Source organism: Mchenga conophoros, linkage group LG19 (genome assembly GCF_057382185.1).
Source record: "Mchenga conophoros isolate Kocher_MC1m ecotype Shallow Benthic linkage group LG19, M_conophoros_male_GT1.1, whole genome shotgun sequence".
In the NCBI taxonomy this organism is placed as follows: domain Eukaryota; kingdom Metazoa; phylum Chordata; class Actinopteri; order Cichliformes; family Cichlidae; genus Mchenga; species Mchenga conophoros.
Window position 1 is genome coordinate 21,224,618 of NC_140544.1, and position 24,378 is coordinate 21,248,995.

The 24,378-nt window shown below is 41.5% G+C and overlaps 1 protein-coding gene across 1 annotated transcript; it reads left to right on the forward strand.

The window, feature by feature from the left end:
• Window positions 1-532: 532 nt before the first annotated feature.
• LOC146552184 (phospholipid phosphatase-related protein type 3-like) lies at window positions 533-20,599 on the forward strand. The gene is made up of 9 exons (XM_085257356.1): window positions 533-1,066; window positions 5,701-5,804; window positions 6,168-6,353; window positions 8,843-8,972; window positions 9,699-9,894; window positions 13,342-13,399; window positions 15,554-15,727; window positions 16,563-17,375; window positions 17,792-20,599. The coding sequence occupies exons 2-9, from the start codon at window positions 5,724-5,726 to the stop codon at window positions 18,743-18,745; spliced, it is 2,592 nt and encodes an 863-aa protein (XP_085113482.1). The 5' UTR covers window positions 533-1,066; window positions 5,701-5,723; the 3' UTR covers window positions 18,746-20,599.
• The last annotated feature ends 3,779 nt before the right edge of the window (window positions 20,600-24,378 follow it).

The following is a 24,378-nucleotide window of genomic DNA, read 5'->3' on the forward strand; positions in this document are numbered from 1 at the left end:
TCACCGCACCGGTTCCTTCAGGGGAATTTAAATGCACCACGGTGGTCATCCGCCTGCCACACCCTTTAGAGTAAACAAAGGCGGACACAACTGAGCCACAATCCTTGGGCGATGACCGAAAAATCTCAGGGCCAACAAATGACTCTGATGGCATTTACAGAAGCGCGGGGCGTAGCTGATGCTGAGCCTTAATCATATTTGTTTGTGAAACGTTCTCGTTCTAATAGATTAGAGGTTATCTCCCAAACCGCCCCCTCACTTTTACGCACACATGCGCAAGTTTCGTGTGCTCCTCTCACACACTGCACACGTACACATACCAAAATATACCCCTTTGTCTCGGTCGCCTCACGGCGGTAGCCCCGTAACAGGAATTCAGCGGAGATAGAAGCAAGTGTGTGGACCAGACTGTCTCCTCCCCCCATGGTAAGCGCACACACCATGATTCTCCTCCCCCTGTACCCCCACCTCCCCTCCTCCACACCCCTGCTCTCCCCCCACGCCTTTGTGTGTGTATGTGCGCTCTGTGAGGCTGACTGCGTAACCCGAAAACCGTGTGACGGATGCTGTGCATTTAAAATCAGATTTAATTTTTTTAATTTTTGGGGGGAATTTCTTACTTGTTACTGTTTTGTATTTTGTAGGAAAGGGGGAACCTGTATGGGCAAATAAAGGGGAGGAACCGGGTGGACGCACGTGAATCTCTCACTTTATTCAAAGCCAGGAAATTTAAAGGAAAGGAACGCGTTACCAGCAAGTGCGGCAAATTGGACTTTCCACCATCAGCAACCCTCCTCTCTCTCTCTCTCTCTTCTCTTTCGCCATCCCTGCTCCTTCTCTGTAGGTCTCCTCACTTACTTCCATCATTCCTCCAACCTCCTATGATCCCAGAATAGCCTCACGGCGGAGCTCTCTCTAAATATTAGTGAAGGTTTTGGATTTCGGGGTGACTCTGGAGATGGATTAAAGGGACGGTGCACCGCAAAACTGGAGCAGCACGCACGACCACGCCGAGGGGGAAGGGGGCGACGGGATTCGGTGAATTCGCGGAGCCCCCGGGACAGAGGTGAGTGCTGTCCGGTAGTATAGAGGTTCTCTTCTCCCGTACGCAACCCAAAGAAAGCTCAGGAACCTATATGCTTCTCCTGTTGGCAGGAGCTGAGAGGCGACAGAAGAAAAATTAGCACATGGTTTTCACGTTTCCATCGTTGATGATATCATACGCAATCTGCTGATTTCTGCTTGTGGAGGAGTAACTGCCCAGTGGTCATTTTAATATAGTGTTTAATCAGATTCTGGTTACTAGAGCCTTCAATAGATGATCTAAAACAAATGAAAGCTTTTTTTCCCCTTTTTTTTTTAATCAAAAAACACATGATTCCTATCCATGAAAAATGAAATCAGTATCACCGTTTACACCCATCTCAATTTATATTATTAAGATAAAGCTACATTTAAAGGACGGCTGTTTCTTTCGCTGTAAAAGCAGGTGAGTTAAACTGACCCTTAAACTGACCATATGCAAAGCGCTATTTGCGCTTTGCATATGTCTGTTTAAGGGCCCTGCAGTGCACATGGCTTTACATTAGCCAACACAGCAACTTTATTGCTGAATCCATGAATACAGTGAATAGAAAACTGGTGAGCTGTGGTTCTCCACTTCATATTCATCTCATTAATTAATTTCCAAGTTCATTTTTTTGAAAACTATGCATGAATAACGAGTAGGGAGACACCACAAATCTATTTCACTTTATTATTCTGTACTGTCCTGTACTCTTCTACTCTGAATAATAGTGTAGTAACTATAGGGACTTAGGGACAGCAGACATACACGGATCAGCCATTACTCTAAGACCACTGATGATGAAGTGGTTTAAAATCATTTTGCTTTGCTTAGAACTGGATCCTGCTTCTGATTTGTCTTTCTTTGGCATGTGCCAGCCCCTTCAATTAACCTCAAACCCCCTTACCTGCAAAGGCACTCCCCAATGGCAGCAGCCTCCCTTAGCAGAGCAGTACCCTTCGGCAACTGCAAAAGCTGCTCAAAAACAGCCCAAGGAACAGTACTAAGAGCCCAAAGCACCAACCCAGCCTGCAAACTCCCCAGATCACATTCCAATTCCCGCAACCCACAGAAATCCACCGCCAATGTTCTGATACCAGACATCACAAGAAACTCTCAGCGGTCAAGAGTACATGCCCTGATGGGTCTGACATTTTCTGGCAGCACAAAGGTGGTGTGTACAGTAATAGGCAGGTGGTCTCATGTTGTGGCTGATGCTGTGAAGTATGTGAAAAAAAATTCCCTTTTGAGAAATAAATTGCTGGCTTTGATTTTTTTTTTTTTGTTCCCATTTGATTCAATTTAATCCCCACCAAAAAATCCCTCATCTCATGAATGCTACAGGATGACTGCTCTATACTGTTCTATTTTGTAGTATAGAAGTAGGTTATATTACAGTGCGTGAGTGATTATTTATCAGTCAGTAGATAGAAAATAAATTTGATCTGATCACTAACCAGTTAATTGTTTTAGATATGTTTTTAGCAAATCTCATTGCATAGCCAGTTGGATAAATGTTCATCAAAATGAGATGTGAAGATGCCAACCTGGGCTCTGGGAGACTGTAATGGCCAATCTAGACAAAAGACACAAAGACAAAACAATAAGTTCATTCTCAGCTAATTCAAATTGTCAGCCAGCACTCTTTTCTATCAAACAAACAACGACAGGATGTCTTTTTTTAGAAGAATTAAGCTCAGTTCTCCAAGAGCTTTTACAAATATACCATAGTAGCTGCCCTGGAGGATTTTATAGTCACCCAAGACCTTGTCAGTACTGTAGGTTTATCCTTTAATTAGTCACCCATCCATACATTAGCTCACTATCTTTAACCCCACCCCTGTGCTGATGCTCCCTGAGTCATATATTTTCCTCAGTGCCTGACAGACTGTTTCTGCATGCCATGGGCTATACAACTCACTTCATTCACAGGCATACACACAGACAAGATGTACACAAATCGCTTAAACTATAAACACACTCAGACACTTTGCAAGCACAAGCATAGCAGCTCAAACTACAAACAGTGCAGCACACACACACACACACACACACGCACACACACATAAAAGATGTGCCTCAGAGGACGAATGCTGGTGTAATAGATAAACGACCCCCATTTCTTCAGTCAAGAAGCTCATTCAGTGCATGTTTGTGTGTGTAATGTGAGTTGGGGTGCGGTTTAAGTGCTGACTGGAGTAGGTCACTGAGACCAAGCTGCTGGGCGAGTGAGACCCAGACCCCAGCGTCTTCCTAAGCTGCTTTTAGCGACACTGAAATCCATCCATCCCAATATCCCCCCTTCTATGATCTTCACCCCCTTCCTACCCTCACCACCAGACATATAAATACACACACTCACACACAGAGACACACACACACATTTGGCTTTTTTTGAAATATTTTTTTTCTTTGATCTGTGCTTATCTTGTCCTCTTCTCTCGTTTCCAATACATTTCTAGCGGTCATGGAAATTAGACTGTGGAAGTCTTTGATTCTTTGTGCCTTACATTGCCTCAGGGTCAGCCCCCCCCCCCTCCTCTGTTTCGAGAGAAACAGAAAAAAATAAAAGAGGGAGGAGATTAAAAATGGGAACGAGAGAGGTGTGCAGAAAGAGGGACAGGTGGTGAAACGTGAAATGAAGGGTGAAAAGGCAGAGATGGGGATATGCTGAGAAATGATACAAGAGAGACCAGCAAGACAGAAACAAACAAGAGCTCAGCAGAAGTACTGAGATGTAGAAGGTGACAGAGGTAGAAAGACTTACAGAGGCCATGACAGCTTTCAGAAAACGTGAGTTTGTTGAAGGGTGATGTGGATGGTATTTTTGGATTCAAGCTTCACAAAAACCTTTGGGCCTTCTCTTTTAAAGTGGACTATTTCTGTGACGAAGAAGGATATTACAAGTACAAAATGTTCATACCTTCATTAAAGACCAAAGCGCTCCACTGAAACTCATTTGGGAAAGCATAAATCCATTCAGTTGGGTCAGCAGGCCTTTGACACAAGGTGCAGTAGATTTGCATATGGGGCCACTGAGCAAGTGTCCACAGGCCAAATCTCCACATTCATCATATTAGTCAGTGCATGGATTGTAATGAAGATAAATATGGATAAAACAAAGGCAAAGTAACATATAGGAACAGGAATGTTGGTATAAAAAGAACTACTCACAAAGAAAAGAGGTCAAGAGGAAAGTGTTAGTAATGTGGTAGGGAAATGAAACCGATTGAAAAGGAGAGATAAGCAAAATGGGACAAGCAGAGCCAGGAGAGAGGGAAGATTGAGAGGGAGGGAAAGGGAGAATTGGGTAGAGGACAGAGAAAGAGGGGACAGGCTCTTATCGGGGGGGGGGATGGGGTTCTGTAGAGAGCTGTGAATATTTAACTCTGTTTAGTTTTCCATTCCTGCCTTTGGCGTTGGCTTGTCTCTGACGCCTTTTGACTGCCTGCAGGTTACTGATGGAAGGAGATATCTCTATATATGCACGTCTATAATTTTGTGGGGGAAGATTAATTTGAAATGTAACAGGTATGTAGAATTATTCTAAATACTAAGCACCTGAGTAAATGGTAACTGGGCTTCTTTTAGGAGAGGCTTTTTTCAGTTAATCAGTTCATTCTAATTCTTTCTAATTCTTTTCCCCCATTTGTTTATTTTCCTAGTGACATAAAAAACACTTTTCAAAATATGACAGTCTTGTGTGTTTTGTTGTCTCCCTGCATTTTTGGGTGGCTGCAGCTAAGGAGGGATAGCAGTCATGCTAATCAGAAGATCGGTGGTTCAAACCCTGGCTGCTCCTGTCTGCCAAAGTACCTTTAGGCAAGATGCTGAACCCCAAGTTATTCCTGATGTATCCATTGGTGTGCAAGTGTTAGACAGAAAGTACTTCAGCATAGAAAAAAAGTGCTTGTGTGTATGTGAACATACACCACCTTGCATTTAATCATTAGGTATTATTAAGCTCTGGCTCTCTTGCACAGTGTCTGTTTTGTCTTGCCTTCCTCCTGCAACTGGTCGAGCCAGATGGCCACCCCTCCCTGAGCCTGGTTCTGTCTGAGGTTTCTTCCTGACACTGGGAAGGGAGTTTTTCCTTCCCACTGTCAACAAGTGCTTGCTCATATGGAGTGGTCAGATTGTTGGGGTTTTCTCTCTATTACTGTAAGATCTTTACCTTACAATATAAAGTGCCTTGAGGCGACTGTTGTTTTGATTTTAAAAGCACTATGTAAGAACCAGCCCATTTACAACGTGTATTCAGACAAAGTCAAAATAACAACTTTGGATATTAAGTGTGCAAAAAATTAGACTGAATTATTAAATGTTTCTGTAGTACTACTGAATTGCTAAAGCAACGTTATACCATAATTGCTTAGAATATCTTTAATGTCTGTGTTTTTTATTAGTTTTATTATTACTCTAACACTCTAATGCTTTCTAGTTCATACAGAAAACTTTGCAGCACCAACCAGCCTTTGACAACTTTTTGACCTGCTGTTTCATTCATAAGTCAGGGCCTGGCAGACTTTTGAAACATCTTTTTGAAGCTTTAGATTGATGATTGATGGTGGAAATCCATGAACCTGCTCTGAAACTCCACTCTGACATCTCTTTGCAATCTGTTATCCCAACAGGCTGTGACTGGTCCCATCCCAAGATGACATCTCCCAAAAACAAAGCCAAGAAGAAACCACCAAAAGACAGCATGACACTGTTGCCATGCTTTTATTTTGTAGAGGTATGTGTCGCTAGATCAGATGCATGAATGAGTCACCTTTTTAAAATACAGATGCTTGTTTGACATTTCTCACTGCATTTATTGAATTAGTCCCTACTGAATCATTCCTTTTTCTGTACAATGATACCAGTAGTGAGTGCCTTGTGTTGATTGCATTTGGAGGCATCTGACATCTGTTGTAAAGCAAGCAAGACGGGTATAACTTGCCCTTTTGTATGTGTTTGAAAGTGTGTATTTGTTTGTACTGAAGATGAAACATTGGATGAATCACTTTTTTCCAAGCAAATATTATCTGCGAGTCACTCTTTGCTATGTCCTTGGTCGCATTTGTGTGTGTGTTTGTGTGCGTGCATGCATATCCAGCTCCCCATCGTCCTATCCTCCTTGGTGTCCCTTTACTTCCTGGAGCTGACAGATGTTTTGTCCCCGGCGATGGTGGGCTTCCGTTGCCATGACCGCGACCTCTCCATGCCCTATGTGGAGACAGGCGATGAGCTCATCCCTCTGTTGATGCTGCTGAGTTTGGCCTTTGCTGGACCTGCAGCTTCTGTAAGTCTATATGACACACATGTGAGGATCATTTGGGGTGCTAGTTTCCTGTGTTACCGAGTCCCAGAGTTACTCCATTGGATTGTGTATAAAAATATCCATCCATCCATCCATCCATCCATCCATCCATCCATCCATCCATCCATCACACCACAATGTTACGTGCTATACTTTAATAAATTATTCTATATTAGTCATACCTAATAAATAGGTTAAAATTGACTTCTATTAAGCATATATGTCTATGGCATTCAGTGCAATGACTATCTACAATCTGTGCAGTACTTCCTGCTTACACCCACCAGACACTTCGTTAGGTACACCTCTCTAGTACCGGGTTGAGCCCCTTCTGCCTTTAGAACTGACCGTAGTTCTTAATAACATAGATTCAATAAGATGCTGGAAACATTCTTCAGAGAAATTGGTCCATGCTGAAATGATAGTATCACATAGCAGCTGCACATCTATGATCAACTCCACCGCATCACAAAAGTGCTCTACTGGAGACTGTGTGTGTATCTGGTGACTGTGGAGGCATTTTGATTGATTTTGCTTCTTGCTTGGTGGTTATGGGTGTGTGAATGTTTTGTGTTTTATGTTTTCTTTTTATGTGACATTTTTGTGATCTTCTGCCAAGAGACTGCAGATATTAATTAGCTTTTCAGGTGCAAATGGCAACATTTATCTTAATGTTATACATGGTCCTGTTTTAATTAAAAATAATGGATACACTGTCTGAACTGCTGAGAAAGGAAAGATCCATGCTTTCACATTATTTACATCAAATTACAACCAAATGTGTAACACAGCAGAAACTGAGACTCATCAGACCAGGCAATGTCCGATTTTAGCGAGCCTGGGTGAATAGTAGCCTCAGTTTTTTGTTTTTAGTTGATGCGAGTGGTAACTGGTCTTCTGTTGCTGTAGCTCGTCTCCTTCAAGGTTTGACATATTCACATTATTTGAGCTACTGTTGTCTTCCAATTAGCTCAAAACAGTCTGTCCATTCTCCTCTGTCTTCTGACATCAACAAGGGATTATTGTTCAAAGAACTTCCCTTCACTGGAAATTTTCTCTTTTTTGGATCATTATCTGTAAACCCTAAAGATGTTTGTGCAGGAAAATCCCTTCAGTTGATCAAATACTCATCTGGCATCAGAAACCACGCCACGAGACATTTTAATAACCTTTCTTCCTCATTCTGAGTTCTCAGTTTGAAGTCAAGCAGGTTGTCTAGACCAGCGTTCCCCAACCTTTTTTGCGCCACGGACCGGTTTATGCCCGACAATATTTTCACGGACCGGCCTTTAAGGTGTCGCGGATGAATACAACGAAATAAAACTAGTACCGGTACCGAAAAAAAGAAAATTTATTCATAACACACGTGAAAAGACCAAGGAAAACCGAGTAAACGATAAAAACGATAACAAAATAACGCTGAAAACCAATAAAAACCCTGAAAACTATACATTTCACACCTGAGCCTCAACTTTCACGGCCCAGTACCAAACGACTCACGGACCGGTACTGGTCCGAGGCCCGGGGGTTGGGGACCGCTGGTCTAGACCACGTGTACACATGTAAATGCGTTGCTCAATGCTTTTATTTGCCATGTGGTGGTTTGATTAGATGTTTGTGTTAACGAGCAGTTCTGTAAAACCTTTTTGTAATTAAAAATATTTTTCTGCCACAAGTTTATCCATATTTAGATATTATGTAATATAATTTGACTTGTTATAGTAATACTCTGCTGCCCTGTTTCCAGACATCCAGTTTCTATTGGTATTTTGGGATTGTTTTAATTTGAAAATTGATTGAAAACTTATTAGAGCATGATTTACACAGGCTGAACTAAAACAACATGTTAAATGAACCTAAAAGTTTGAGTAATAATTATATTTAGGTTTTCCACTGAGCATTTAATTAACATTTAATGAACTCCTTATATGAAAGTGTTGATTAGCTCTACCAGAACATAATCCTGTCACAGATTCAGTGACCTATTATATGTCTGAAGCTTTGAGGGTTTGTGAGTGCTCCACATAAACATCCCGCAGATACACTTGTGCATATAGACAAATGCATAGATCACACAAATGTACAGCTTGTCAAACACTCACAAAGCAAGATAAATGTAGACACTAAATATATACCTGACATTCCCATGCACATCATCGAACACACCACAGGCCCTCCAATCAATATGCACACTCGCACCCAGACGCACACATTCCTAATCCTTCAGCAGACCTCTCCAAAACTCATCTATCATTCCGACTGAAAGTGATCACTGTTCAATAGCACCTTTGCTCCATTCGCTCTACAATGCATTGTTTCTCATCGATCACAATATCTTGTATCTGACAATGATAGATTCAAACTTTTCAAATCTTTTTCTTTTTCATTTACTCTCGTAGTCGTTTGAAGTGTAATGAAGAAAGACTCCATATCTTTTATTCTCCTTTTTTTTTCTCTCCCTCTGTCTGCAGATTATGATGGGGGAAGGCTTGATGTACTGCATGCAGTCCAAACTGAAGACTTGTCCAAAGTCAGAAGGCAGCATAAATGCTGGAGGCTGCAGCTTCAACTCCTTCCTACGCAGGACCGTGCGATTCGTCGGTGTGTATAACTGCCAGTCCTTCAGAGCGTTTGGGCTGCTTGCAGGAGTTAAGGCCACACTGTTATTCAGAGCACACTTAGTTACATGGTGTAATAGTTCAGGACAAATTATTGATGGGCATCTCTGAGGACACGTGAGAACTCTGTTTTTCTAGTTTTTTTTTGTATTGTCACTACCCAAACAAGCAAAATAAAATAAAATAGTCATATTAATACAATGAACAGTTTATCAAACTGAGGCCAATGGAAGATGCGTAGGTTAAATTCTGTCCTTTATGCAAACCACAAAGTTAGAGCAAAATTCTGTTGTTCTTAAGATGAATATCAGTTTTGGCTCTGACAAATTATTCATCCTTCTCAGCCTGCAACTTTATCCCTGTTTTAGAGTAGAGAAATAAGCTAATTACATGCATTAAATGAAGGGTGGCTTAAAATGAAAAAGGCATGATATCATACTCTACAGGAAATATCTTGAGGCTGACTTTGAGCTTTGAAGTGAAAACAGTAATTAATTCACCTTGCCAAATTTCTCTGTCTGCGGGAAAGCTTCAAAATGTGACAAACTGAAGGCTTTTGGTGTCACTTAAGGTCGGAGCAAATTAAGCGTAGTTTGCGCAACTGTACACATTCATAAATGAACATCTCAATGTCCGGAAACCACCAGAGGCTTTTAGTTCATTTACTAAGGTTGCCTTACTATCTCTTCCCTTTACCTCTCTCCCTCAGGTGTTCATGTATTCGGTCTCCTGGCAACAGCCCTGGTGACAGATGTCATCCAGTTAGCTACTGGCTACCACGCCCCTTTCTTCCTTACTGTCTGCCAGCCTAATTACACGGCCCCGGGAGTGTCATGTGACAACAATGCCTACATCACACAGGACATCTGCATGGGCAAAGACCAGTATGCTATTATGTCAGCTCGGTAAGGCATTCATTTATAACTAAAGGAGAATAAACACCGAATGTCTCCATCTGCTTAAAATCAAAATTTGCATCATTGCACATATAAAAACAACATAAACGCTAATAAGACAAACAGATTTAATGAAGTCGTTAAAGTAAATCATCAGTGCACTTGTACAGAGTCTTACCTGTCTTGTCAGCGCTCTGGCTCCATGGTCTGTTGCCTTGTAATAAGAATAAGACAACGTTGTGCTACCTAGTTTATTGTCAACATGCCTGCAGTTGGATGCAGCTCATAACTAGAGATGGCACAATACCACTTTTTTATGTCCGATACCGATATCATAAATTTGGATATCTGCCGATACCGATATGAATCCGATATAGTGTTTTTTAATCAACAAAACTGTTTTTTAAAATATCTTGCTGCATTTTGCAAGTCTGCAAGTTCATACTCAAGTTTAAAACAACAACTACACTAAAGCTATTCTGTTATACCTGTATACAAAAAAAATATTTCATAGTTCAGCAATACTGATCAATCTAATAAACTTAGACCTACACCATTCTCCCTATTCTGGTATTTTAAAGAGTACTTAGCGTAAATATTAAGCAACCTAACTAATAGGGTTCCAACTCCCAGCAACAACAAAAATAAATAAATAAAAAATAGGGAACCACCCCTCACGCGCCACCTCATGATGCTTAATCGACGTAATCAACCTTAATTTGATGCAGTGTGAAAAAAAATGCACAGAAATATTAAATAGATTCAACATCTTTCTTCAACAAAATTGCAGACTGCACAGATGGTACCTTCCCAAAGGAAAAAGTACTATAGCTTACTAGGGTATATATATTAGACTTAATAGTCACTATATACAGTAATTGACTTCTATTCGTTTTACATCAAATTAAAACTTTGTGTGTCAGATAATTATTTATTAAAAGCTAGACATTTTAAATGAGAATAAGAAAGAAAAGTATGTCTTTGTGCCCCCTTTTCCCAGTTAATGCCCTATCGGCCCCCCTGGCTAAACTTTGCTAGATCCGCCCCTGCACAGTTACCAGCGTCAGCTACGTAGAAAACGATCCTGGTGTAGAAAGTAATATTAAATACATTCTAACAACAGCTTATCAAGCTTAAACGTGCTTCTGTTGTTCAGCCGCTGGTTTCCTCTTTCTGGTGCAAAGTGGGCCAAAAACAAACAAGAAAGACGGAGCTACAGAAAAGCCGATCAGCTGATCATTTAAGCAGTTTCATGATTGAAGTAGCAGCCGGAGAGCGAGAGGCAGTCGCTCGTTAAGCTTAACGTGGGAATGCTTTACAAACATTCAGAGATGGACTTACACACTTGCTTTACTTCTCTCGGGGATAACTTTGTCGGAGATGAAATGCCAGGTTGCTAGCGAAGCTCCAAATGCTATCCAGACCACCGACAGGTCCCGCATGCCACAGCCGCTCTATCACGTGATGCATACTGCTCCGACGTGCTAACGTTCTGAGGTGAGTTACGGCATGTTGCAAGTTTTGTGAGGTGCTTTCGTGATATTTAATGGATCGGATTACATTTTTTATTTTTCTCCGATATCCGATCCAGTAATTTAGGTCAGTATCGGACTGATACCGATACATAATATCGGATCGGTCCATCTCTACTCATAACTATACATCCTTAATCAGAAAATGTAACCCAATGTATTATGACAATAATGTTGCAGATTTTACTGAATAGGGTGAAACATCACTGTCTTGCAGGAGTATAGCAGACAAGGACTAATGACAACTTATTGAGGGGATAAAAAGATAAAAATAGATAGAAATGGTTGCTTAAAATAATAAGGATTTTCTTTTTAATGGCATACTTGATAGTAAAGCCAAATGTTTATTTGTATAAGAAGACCTGCCACTCAGCTGCAGAATCTTCCTCGCAGGTGCTCTGACTAAGTTTGGGTTTTGTAAATGCTCTTTTGCAGTGCAGTTTCTAACAAGCAGACATAGGCTAGACAAATAAGCTCCGATCTATGGGTATGAGAGGCACTAAGCACACACACACACACACACACACAGGAAAGATTATAGCTAAATAGAGTTGATACAGGGATAATCCTTGTAGTACAAGTGCATATGTTAGCACTGCTTTACTTGCCGTGACTCTTATTGACACAATGCATTCTACTTGCTACTCACCTCAGTGTCTAAAGGATTAGCAAGACATGTTCTATAAAACGCTTGCAGTTTTTGCCAAAACTAACATCATCTTAACCTAAATATAGTTCCAGCCTTGATCCTCAAATTCATCCTTTTCACCTAACATCACGTCATTATAGGCATGCCCACCCGGAGGGCAAGATGTGTGTTTTTTTTCCACTGCTTCTCAATTATTTGTGTGTGAAAATACTAAACCTGCTCACAAGAACAGTGGAAAAATCTCACCAGCACAGATTACCAATGCTCAGTCATTTACACTGACACAGAAATAAGGCCTGATTAGATTAGTCATAACATTTTTAATAATCTAACAGTATTACTGGCTTGCCACTACTGCCCTGTAACGCCGACTCCAACTGAAACTAACTACCAGTGGATCGCTGTTATATAGCTTGCTAACATTACAACCGACATTTGCTTTGACAGTGAGCAGTTTCATCCTGTTGGCCGTGAAAGTGAAAGGGTTGTTCAGAGAGGAATCTATAGATCAGTAAATTGCTCTGGCAGAAACTTGGCTGGGTGGTTTCTTTGTGCTGGAAATACCACAGAGACTCTTGCATGTGGATTGATGTATCCAAAATGGGCAGTGTGTCTACATTTTTTTCTCTTACTTTGAGAAGTGATCGCAATATTCACAGACAGAAACAGAAGGAAATTTGACAGGCCTGTGCTGGAGTTCTATGGAGTGTCCAGTGTTGACCTGCATGTTTGAATGGTGTCCAGGGCTCTGTGCCTGGAGGGCAATATGACTGAAATCTATTCATAAAATAGACCTTTAGGCCAGCCAAAGTGTATTCAGACTCCAGGTCTAAAAGAAAACATGGCCTTTAAAGAATAATCCTTGAATTTAGCCTGAAAAAAATGGGAAACGATAACACAACAGCAGAAGTTAAGAGCAAACACAAGATTTCTTTCATTTAAAAAAAAATTAAATTAAATAACATTTCTGACCTCAATTCAATCACTCTCCCTTTAATGTTCCCACTAATGCCCAGTGGTATTCTCTTTGTGTTTATTAATGTTCACATCCAAGGACACACACTCAGTCTGACAACTCTCAGTCGGGCAGACACACAGATTTTAATGTCAAATGCAATCCGGGCATAACAAGAGCAGCCGCGACAGTTTTATTCAGGTTTATTCAAGAGGCAATAAACGTTCTCAGAATACACAAAGCCCTTTATGAAAACAGGAATCGAATTCTTTTTTTGTCTTTACTCTTCCGCTTCTAACTCTCCCTTTTTCTCCCTTTAGGAAAACATTCCCATCCCAGCATGCAACGCTCTCTGGCTTCGCTGCCGTATATATCTCTGTAAGCACTCCCTTCGCCTTAATTGCCGCATGTGTTTGCTTAAGTGTTGTGTATCTGCATGATGTTTGTTTGCTTGTGAATATGCGTGTGGTTCATTTGATGCTTTTTTTTTATGAATAGCTGATTCATTAGAACTTTAAAACAGGAGAAAAACTATATGCAAGGTAACCATGTTTAGTTTGATACTTTTTCTAAAGCCTGAATGATACATTAACATTTTGTATCTTTGTCCTAGAACAACAATTAAATTTGTTTCATGATAACTATCCAGAACTTCCACTAATTCATAACAAACATTGCTGCTGGCATCATACAACTTGTATGATCTACAACCATATCAGCAACTTTCAACTGGAATTAACTGCCATTTGATACATAGTTCATAGATTTTCAGATTGCATATTATCCTCAGGCTGGGCTCACATCTGACTCAAATAAAAAATAACTGTAACTGTCAGATTGAGGTCAGGTTTGGGGGTTCATTGTTACGTTCTAGTGGATTTTTTTGCCGTTCTGCAATCTGGCACTGACTGCAGCAGTATGTGAACTGTACGGCAAAGTAGCACTGTCATTTTTCCACGAGGTAACACCCTCCCACACACACACTCCTCCACCAATGGCTATTGCAAGCTACTGGCCATATCACTGCTGCCTCAGTGAGCCCTGTATGAGCTCATTAAAGCTCACTGGACAGATTTCTGACAAGATAAGGCAGGGGAGCTGGAGAAAAGCAGCTGTTGGGTTTGTTAGCACTACAACATGTTGTCGGATCTTCGCGCTGATGCCAGGTCATTTTTTTTTCAGTTCTGGTCATACCTGTCCAGCAAATTTAGACATTCATGTATTTATTGTGTTCAGTATAAAAAAACTTTGCTGCTAAATTTAAATGAAATCAAATAAAGAAAATACCTAAGAAAATTTCTCCACAAAAGGCAGATAGTTGGTTCAAGAAGTGCCGAGAAAATCTGCATCGAAAATAACTCGCATCTCTCCAGGCTGACAGATTTTCCCTCTTGCATCAAGAAAAGCAGGATTTTTATGCACAGCACTAGATAGACAAGCTTGTTAGAAAGGAAATTTTTTGCAAAGCCTGCATTCTGTCACTCAGCTGTCCTCCGTTTTATATAATCGAAATATGGTGTGCATGCAGAGAATGCGAACGGCCAGTAACTGTAAATATATTTTCCCCCTTTCACAGCCTGACTTTCTCACTCATCGACTTTGCTTTACTGCCAAGACATTTGAATTCGAAACTACTTTACCACATGAGCTAAAAAAGAAATATACAAATAAGATCAAAATAAGTTCATTTCCCTTTTTCAAGACAATATGAGTTATATTAAAGAGAATGCTTCGAGCTGCACAGGAAACAAGTGCTATTGTATAATGGATGTCTTTGGAATAATTGTTATTAAATATGAATCTATATCCGCTTTACTTTAGCTTTTCTTAGTACAAAGGGGGATTAAAGGAGGAAAAGCCTGTATCTTTAAAAATACTTTTTTAACATTTCAGTATCTTAACTGTACAGATAAGACTGAAAAACTTTTTAAGTGTTGATCATAGACTGTATTTGCAAAAGTGACCGTATTTGAACAGAATGGTCCAAGGAGCACCTAGTATTTAATTAGCCTGTTAATACAATTTACAGCATAGCCAGCCGTATTAATTGTCAGGTAATTGAATTCAAAAGGTAGCAACAATGCACACATGCTCAGTTCAGCTTAAGTGGTGCCAAACAGACAGCTTGTGGCTATTTAACTGGCTGTTGCATCCAGCTTTAACTGGCACATCCTGGTTGGCTTCATTTTTCAGTCCTGGAGTTAACTCTTGGAGGTAATGGGCAAATTATTCGTCTTTAAGAATGCAGCCTGGAGAGCTGTTTCTCCATTTATGTTAGGCTAAGCTCCAGACTTTGGCTTAATATCTAATAAACAGATATGAGTTTGGTGTTGATATCTCTTCTAACTAGCATATTGTTTTATTATTAACCGGGTAATGCAATCTACATTTGCACTACACACTGTAAAGTAATTGTCTATGTGCACCTGAGGTAAAATTATCGTAATGCCTTTTAATCTTAATCCCGGGCTTCATATGTCTCAAACGTCTGCTCTTTGCTGATATGCTGTGTGTGTTTGTTTCTCTCTGCAGATGTATTTCAACGCCAGCATCAACAGCACTACTAAGCTGCTGAAGCCGATGCTCGTCTTTGCTTTCTGCATGGCAGCAGGCCTCGCTGGCCTGACGCAGATAACTCAACACCGCAGTCACCCTATAGACGTGTACGTGGGATACGTGATAGGAGCCGGCATTGGAGTCTACTTGGTTAGTTCAACAAAGTGCACAAAAATGTTTGCTCCTGCTTTTTTCCCCAATTGCTTTATATCTAATAATAGAACTTTCTAAAAAGAAATCTGAATTAATGAAGATGTCTACAAATCTTCTATTTTAGGCCTATGTTTGTGAATTAAGCATCAGCATGTGTTTGGATCCATTCAGGGATTTGTTTGTCTGTGAGGAGTAGTTAACCATCAATATGCAGCAGGGTGGGAATGACAAAATGCACATAAATAGATTTTCTTATTAACGTGGTTTAGTTGTTTTGCTGCGACTGAACTGTCCCATTGTATTATTCTAACAGTATCACAGCATGTGCTAACAAACGCTTCTTTCTTTCATCACCTCTCCTCCCTGTGTGGCTTCCATATATTTCTCTCCGAGCATTTTTTTTTTTTTACTGGCAGCCTATATATAGCCTTTTCTATTACGGAGGGAAGGGAGAGGGAATGAATAATCCGATAAGAATTTTCTGGAACAATTTCACACTTCGTTTTAAGAAAACTTGTCGTTGCCATGTTCCACGCTCCCCTCCTCCTCGCCTTCTCTGTCTCTCTCGTCTTTCACTTTTCAAGAGGGGGAGTTTTTCTCCTTGTCATTAAAGGATGAAGAGAGGGGTTAGAGAGGGATTCACGCTGACCTCAGGAGAATAGCAGGAAAGAGAGATGTCTATTCACGCAAACTCTCTCCACTAATATGAAAATCTAAATTTTCCCTCCTAATGATTAAAGAAAACACAATTTCATGCTCTAGTCTTTATTTAACACCCTGAGTGGTTCTATTTCCTCATTTATTTCTCCTTTGTCCCTCTGTCCCTTGTTAGGCTGTGTACGCAGTGGGAAACTTCAAAGCCTCGGAAGAAGATGCTCCGTCTTTACAGAGACTAGCTTCAGCACAGCAGAAGGATGGCCTGAGGGTGTTGAGTCAGAGGAGCCATGACTCCTTGTACAGGAAGACTCCCAGGGTGTCTGAAAGCAGGGAGGAGCTGGGGTTGGGATCTGGAGCACGGAGTAAGGTGAGGAGGGAGAAGGCATCCCTGGCCTCCCTCAAACGAGCAAGCGCTGATGTGGAGCTTCTGGCGACCAGTCGTCCCATGGGCAAGGAAACCATGGTAACCTTCAGCAACACCTTGCCTCGAGTTGCAAACGGCAACAGCCCCATCTCACCCTCAGAGGAGCCAGTCACCACCCAGCGTCACATGACGTTCCACGTGCCCTTCGACCCACAAAGGTCTCGGCAGCTGGTGTCAGAGTGGAAGCAGCGCTCGATGGAGCTCCGTAGCCAGAGCTCACGAGATGAGGAAGAGGGAGGAGATGGAGGAGGTGAAGGAGGCACAGCTGCAGGGGAAGGGGGCGACCAACAAATGCCGTCTTCTCTTTATCCCACAGTGCAAGCCAATACCACCACACCGACTGGAGCCAGGATGGTGGTGGCACCCCCACTTGTTCACATCCCTGAGGAGGCCTCTCGGCCACCTCCTGTTTCCCCTAAGAGTGCCAAGACACGGGCAAAGTGGTTGTCACTCACAGAGGGAGGAGGACTAAAAGAGCCTGGAACAGGGCCCATTGCCGTGTCGACTCCCCGTGTGCCCAACACGCAGCCCAACCAGCCTCCCAGCCAGCAAAGAGTCACACAGGTGAGGTAGAAATTAGAAAATGAAAGCCTAAAAACGATCACAACGATATTATCTTTAGCCATAATTTTTCATACTTTATTGTCACGTGGCATGTAGCCAATTCAGTTTAGACAGGAACGGAGATTTAACAGCTGCCATATGCTGTGTAAACTACACATCTATGATTTATTTTTGCTGGTATAATCAAAACAACACTGGTGGGAGCAATTTCACTGATTAGTTTCCAACATAAATCAGTCTCATAAGACTTCAAATGCTAATTATAACTAGAGTTAAATCTTCTGAAAATATTTTAGAGGTATATAATAGGTTATTATCATGCTCTGCCATGTCCACGCCAAAAAATGTCCCTCTTCCTGGATAGTTGTTGAGTAATTTATTTGGATTATCATGAGATTTTTGTCTCTTTCTTGCAGGTCGTAGCCATGTCAAAGCAGCAGGGTCAAGGACCTACTACTCCTTCCACTAAGACATCAGAAGGCGGCTCCTCCTCTGGTCCTGGCTCCAACTGCTCAGAGTCACCATACTACCGGATACCATCTGATCGAGACAGCTGCACTGGGAGCAACCCAGGGAGCATCGCTGGCAGCGGGAGCATCGTCACAATCGACGCTCATGCCCCTCACCATCCGGTGGTGCGTGTGTCGGCCACTAATGGCAAGCCGTGGGAATGGAGAAACACCATCAGTGGCAACATGATGGCCGCTGACCCGACGGGTGACAAACACCGTGCCGCGCTGCAGCGACAAGACAATGTCAGTCATTACCGGGACTACAGGACACTCCCAGTGAAATCAGACTCCCTGTGCTCCTCCTCGGTCAGCTGCAGTGCCGAAGGAGGAGCTGATCTGCCTCCCCCACCTTTTCCCACCTCCTCATCCCCTCTTCCGCCCCCACCTCAGCTGTCGTCATCCCCTATCCCACCACCGCTTCCTCAACCATCTTCCTCTCCCTTGCCTCCCCCTCCACCACCAAGCTCCTCCCCAATGCCTCCGCCTCCCATTCACCCCACCTCCTCTCATATGCCTCCACCTCCTCACCCATCCTCTCAGATGTCTCCACCACCCCTCCCATCTTCCTCTCAAATGCCTCCCCCTCCTCACCCCTCTTCTTCCCAAATGCCTCCACACCCACACCCATCCTCTTCGCCCTTGCCTCCACCACCGCATCCCTCTTCCATGCCTCTACCTCCTCACCAGTCTTGCTCCAGCATGCTTCCTCCACCTCCCCACCCTGACTTACTGATAGATGGCCACAACCAGTTATTGTCCCGCACTTCCACCCTGCCCCGTCGGCCGTCTGTGTCCGCCCGAAGCCATGCTGAGCAGGAGCACTACTACAAGGCCATGCAGAACGAGAGGATGTTATAGTGAAGCGTGAAGACAAGAGACACCATTGTAAAATCACAGATTGTACTAGAGAAGGGAGGACTCTTCTCAAAGAGACACTGAAGAAAAGTAGGCAGCGATAGGTGAACAGAGTTTTATGACTTTTGAGAAATGATAAAGTGGTTTAGAGATCCTGGATATGGAATTGAGGACTAGGTGAAAGTCTGGCAGAATACAAACTCAGCAGGGGGAATCTTTTTTTTTCCACTTCCTGCATACACAAACTACCCACAGTGTTAGCTCAGCAGCCCTCACTGAGAAAAGAACAGACAAGAAAAGAAACGGATGTTAAATAGAGCAGGGAGAGAAATTAAAAACCCCAGTTTACCTCTGGTTTCAGCACACACATCCTCTGTGTTTCAAAGGAGTCGAAGAGGCTGCAGCTGAAAGAGCTGAATGAATGGATTGGGATTTGCTAAATCAAGTTTCCCTTGAGATGGGGATGAGACTCAGAAAACAAAACAACTACAAGCAATACTAGCTTTTCTTGAAGTTGAATAACTGTTTGAGGTTGCCAGCCATTACACACAGAGAATTTGCTCTTGTTACTAGCTATAAAAATCATCCTTCAAAGCATTCAAAAGCTATAAGGATGCCGTAAAGTCAAGTTCAAACACAGGTTTAAGAGTACTTGCCAATAGCAACAACTGACAAAACCACAAATTCTTATACCTCCAAATAAACAAACCACATAACAAATTCTTACATTTGAGATCAGGCAGATGCGCTTGCATTTACCAGAAGAAGCAGATTTAGGAAACATTGCTTCTGGAAGGTAAGCAAGAAGGAGGAGAAAGGATGATTGGATGTGGGGAGGATCGTGCACAGTTGGGCACCCCTATACAGACGTCACTGAATGGATTACTGTAGCAAACATGAGAGGCAGTCAAGTGGAAAGAGAATTATTCCTAACATGAAGAATGTGGCTGGACACAGCACAGCAAGCCAGACAGACGGTCTGTCTTTTCTGTGCACGAAACCTTCCACGGAACGGAGCTTGAAGCCGCGCTAAGGAGATTAACGTGTTTATCAAACCATGCTAGTACACTCTTTGTATTTGGCCCTCTTGCAAATCGTAATAGTAAAGGGAATGTTAATGGTAAGCTGCCCAGCCAGTAGTGTTGCCCACCGTAACCTTGGAACAAAGTGGCTTCAGTAGGTACCAGTTGGCTGGGCGAGCTGGCTTTATAGCTCAGTAAAAAAACATCCTTATGAGTAGATTTTAAGTTTTCAGGTCTTGAAAGTCTTTTCACTAGCATTTTGGCTTTCACTTTGCTTCTAATTTATCAGGAAAAGCCAAACAGAAAGACCCAAATCATTCTATTCATAAATTACTAATACCTGCAAGGTCAGACTTCACCTATCCATTATCTATACCATTTTTTTCGTTGCAGTTTTAAGAGATTATCAACTATACCTTTTTACAATATGAGGCTAAATTATTCTATTTTATATTTAAAAACTTCCCAGTTTAAAAAAACAGCCAACCAGCACTATGATAAGCTAGGATTTCTTTGAAATAAATGTTGGTAAAACAATCTTAACTCAAAAATTCACTTCCTCTAGACTTTTCATCAGCAAATGTAATTTTCTACTGTAGAGCTATAATCTTCAGATAAACTATGGCCAACATGCATTTGCTGAAGATAACCATGTAATACGTTGGAAAGGCCCAGTACAACTGAGCAAGAGGGCCTTGAAGTGAGATTTGCCCACTGCACTGGAAAATGACTCCAAATCATAGACAGTTGTAAAGATGGATGCATCCACAGTAATGTCACCCACTGGTTTCTGAAGACTCACCATCGCCATTGTGGTTGCAAAAAAATTTAAAAATGGATGTGATAAGGAAAAGCAGATCATACTGTGAAAATGCATGCTCATTGAAGTGAATATTGTTATAGTTTGGCAATATATACAAAAAAAATGGAATTAAATTGAATTGAACTGAATCATTGGCTAAAGACTTTAAATTGACCCTCATTAAGAAATGAGCGTGCGGTTTCATAGCAGAGATAATTGTCTATTTTAAAACACAGAACAAGCAAAATCTACAAAACAGCCTTAATTTTTAATTCATTATGTCCCAAAATGAGTGACTGAGCCCATAAACATCAGTCATTCATCAACTGATGGGCAACCTAAGATTTTTTAGTTTTCATTTTTATACTGTCTCTGGTCAAATACAGTTCAGTGAGTTTAGGCCTTCAATAATTAGTTTACAGAAATGATATTCAAACCATATTGATAACTGATTAACTCCAGTCAGTTAAAGAAAAAAAATGTTGTTTGAGGATTTCACTTGCATAAACATGAGGATTAGGAATATGTGGTGGGTTTTTAATTGGTTTCTCAAAAAAGGCACTCTCAATACGCCACTTAGGGCTCTGGAAAACCGTGAGTGACGTTTTTCTTGATTAGTCAGAAGAGGCGGTGGTGTTATCAGTCAGTTAAACATTTCTTTAAAAAATAATCATTTCAGCCCTAATTATACACTTCGGAGCAAGATCTGTGAGCAGGAAAAGTGAACACAACTAGTTTGGTGTTCCTTCAGTGCACTCCTGCCCTTTCTTTGTAATTATACTTTGTTGTATAAAGTTGTTATCCAGTTCATTTTTTGTCAGCAGATATTCTGTCCAATGACAAGTGCTTTATATGATGCCATTATTTGATCATACCTTAATCAAATACAGACTCAGACACACAGATGAAGTTGGTTTGCACCCATGCACCACAACACCTGAAGGATACATGGACTGATACTTTGTAAAGTAGGAAGAAGCTATGCTAAATGGAACAAGTTGTATTTTGTAGTGGCGCTCCTCAGGCGAGGAGCTGTTAGATAAAGTTGCTCGTCAGTTTGTGCTGCATGTGTGTACGAGTGTGTCCTTTTTTTATAACCTGACCTTTTGTGCTTCGAGTCTGCGATGTTACATTTTGACAGACAGACATGCCGGTGATCATGCCATTTTGACTGTAAAAATATTTGCCATTACTTAATATTATTAATACTTATTATTCCACAGTCCTCTTTTTTGGACTAATGTTTTCTATCTGTTGTGATGTGTAACATTAATAACCTCATTGAATAAAAAATAAGACTTCTTAAATACAGTTTTTAGCTTGTGGTACTTGAAAGCAGAGTCGGGGGGATGTATTATGGTGCGGCTGAAAATACAGAGGGGGTCAATGCCGAAGCAGCTTACTGTTACTCTAATGAAAAAGATCTTTTTCATTGATTCCTCGAGAACGTGCTCATTCATGCGCTCGCGCTCACACACTAACACAAATACGCATGGCCAGATGGATGCAGCAGAGCCACATTTGCGCCTTTCCTGTGGGCTAGTGTCAGGTTTCCATAATGAATTCTGCAAAGAATCATGGTAGATCCCAGTTAACCTGCAGGGATTCAGTGCTCAGTGGTCTTTTTTTCCTGTGTGTGTTAGTATGGAAAGAATTGTCCAAATGTGTACTTTTACATAAAAATGTCATTTTTAAAATATTTGATATTTTTCCAGTATAAAGCTGAGATGATTTTCTTTTTATTTCTAGATCCACATGCATCAGATTGGATGATTATTAATATATAAATGAGAGTTTTGGTGTTTTAGTAGTGCATGGCCCAGATTTAGCAAGGTTGTGAGTCCTTCCAGATATGTGTCAGATGTGGGCATTTGTTTCTTTCATTTGAATCCATGTCTGTCTGTCTCTGCATGTATTCATATTTGTGTGTGTCCGGTGCTGTGGAGCATTGAGCTGTGTGATGAGGGTGTAGAGGTAGTGGGGGGTGCAGATGGTGTATCGAGGCCTGAGGACAGTCAGCCTGTCCATGACTCACACTCAGCAAGCCAGCAGCTCTTTTTCCCTGTCTTCTCCCCTCTCTCTCTCCTCAGTGGCCCAGAAAGCACGAGACAACAAGTGTGTGTGTGCGTGTGTAAGTAAGTATGTGTGACTGCAGGAGGCAACAGAAAATGCAGACTGAGCTGTCTGTATGCATGTGTCTATTTTTGTGTCCCTGTGCTTGTGTATGCTTATACTTTTGTGTGTGTGTGTGTGGGTGTGAAAGTGGCTGTCCAGGAGATACTGGTGACATCCTTTTCAGCACTGGTTTACCACTGCAGAAACGCACAAAAGCCTTTTGTCCGCGGCTTTAATTTTATCGTGCTCTCTTTGTCACTCTCATTCTACCTGCTGCCATCTCGCCCAGCTCCTTATGAACCTTTACACACGGAGAAAATGGATTTAAGGCTTTGAAGCTCCCACAGTTCTGCTATGAAATTCCTCAGCTCTCAGTGGCTTGAGTGAGGGAGTACGGTTCAAAAGGATCGTAAAGATCATTTTACTTTGAGTCCAATCAATAAAGAGGGTTATTTTTCTGAGAAATAAAGTATTGATTCCTGTGTAGCATAGCAAGGTTGTCACATACAAAATATTGCCTTCTGATTCATATCCACATGAAATAACTTGGCCCGTTGCTGAAATACTCGAAGAACCTGTGTTTAATGTACTTGAAAGGCTTCATCAATTATGAAAAAGAAATGAAAGTGATGCTTTTATATTCCCATGGTGTGATGCTTGTTAAAATTTTCAGCCTGGGATCCTCAGAAAATTAAATTTAGTCTCACTAGGGACGTTTAAATCCTTTTATTTGTCGACCCACCAGACACAGGCCTTGTAGCGAGCTCTTTTGGAGCTCCAACTATAACGGGCCTTAATGTGCCAGTCAGCTGTCTACCACCACAGCTGGGGGCTAAGACTGACATTTCTACTTGGTTGGATTCACTGAGCAGCTTTACTTCCAAAGCTTGTTTCTACCTTGGAATCCAGAACAAGAAAGCAAAATCTGTAATATTTCAGGTTTTGTGTGACTAATAACCTGCCATAACAGTTATGCGAGTAGCATAAACAACCAGAGGAATTTCCCAAGGTTTTGCTTGCAGGATCATTAAACTTCATATGGATATATAATTGAGGATATTTGCTACTTGTCTTACTGTTTAACCCACAGGGTATGGAAGGTGATAAATGTCTTAGCAGTATATCCAGTCCAGCTGGAGGCTGACATTTTTTAAGACTGGCTTCACCTCACAAGGAAGCTGCTGCTGCTTGGGTTTCAACCTCACTGATTATTTATATATTCTTAGAAAGGATCATTTTTTATTTTCCTTTTCTTTTTTAACTAAAGGTCAACAATCATGCTAGCAGCTCTGTGAGACTCTGCTGGAGATCATAGTGGTTAAAGCTATGTGCTAAAAGGTTCACAATGGCCATGCAAACATGAAGCAGGTGCAGTCTTTACAATGACTATGATTTTAGGGTGTTGACATTTACTTTTGCTAAAAGCAGGTCATTAATCTGCTCCCAGGATTTGTGATCTTGAGATTTATATAGCATTTAATACAGATATGAAAAAGGATCCTGAGTTGCGTGGGTTTTCTCAGAGGGTCCTCTGTTTTCAAGGTGTTCCAAGGCACAGGAATAACAACTCTGTGATAGGCTCAGGGACAGATTTTTTGGGGTCCTTACTGCTCCTTACACATGGGTCCTTACACATTCTATCTCATAAACACACACACACACACACGCACATACATTTTTGCAGTGTGTAAGTCCAA

Bases quoted from the DNA above. Each gene is read 5' to 3' on its own strand.
- LOC146552184 (XM_085257356.1), top strand. From the start codon at position 5,724: ATGACATCTCCCAAAAACAAAGCCAAGAAGAAACCACCAAAAGACAGC. The intron at 6,354-8,842 runs GTAAGTCTATAT...CTCTGTCTGCAG, and splicing joins TTGCTGGACCTGCAGCTTCT to ATTATGATGGGGGAAGGCTT. The intron at 15,728-16,562 runs GTTAGTTCAACA...GTCCCTTGTTAG, and splicing joins CCGGCATTGGAGTCTACTTG to GCTGTGTACGCAGTGGGAAA.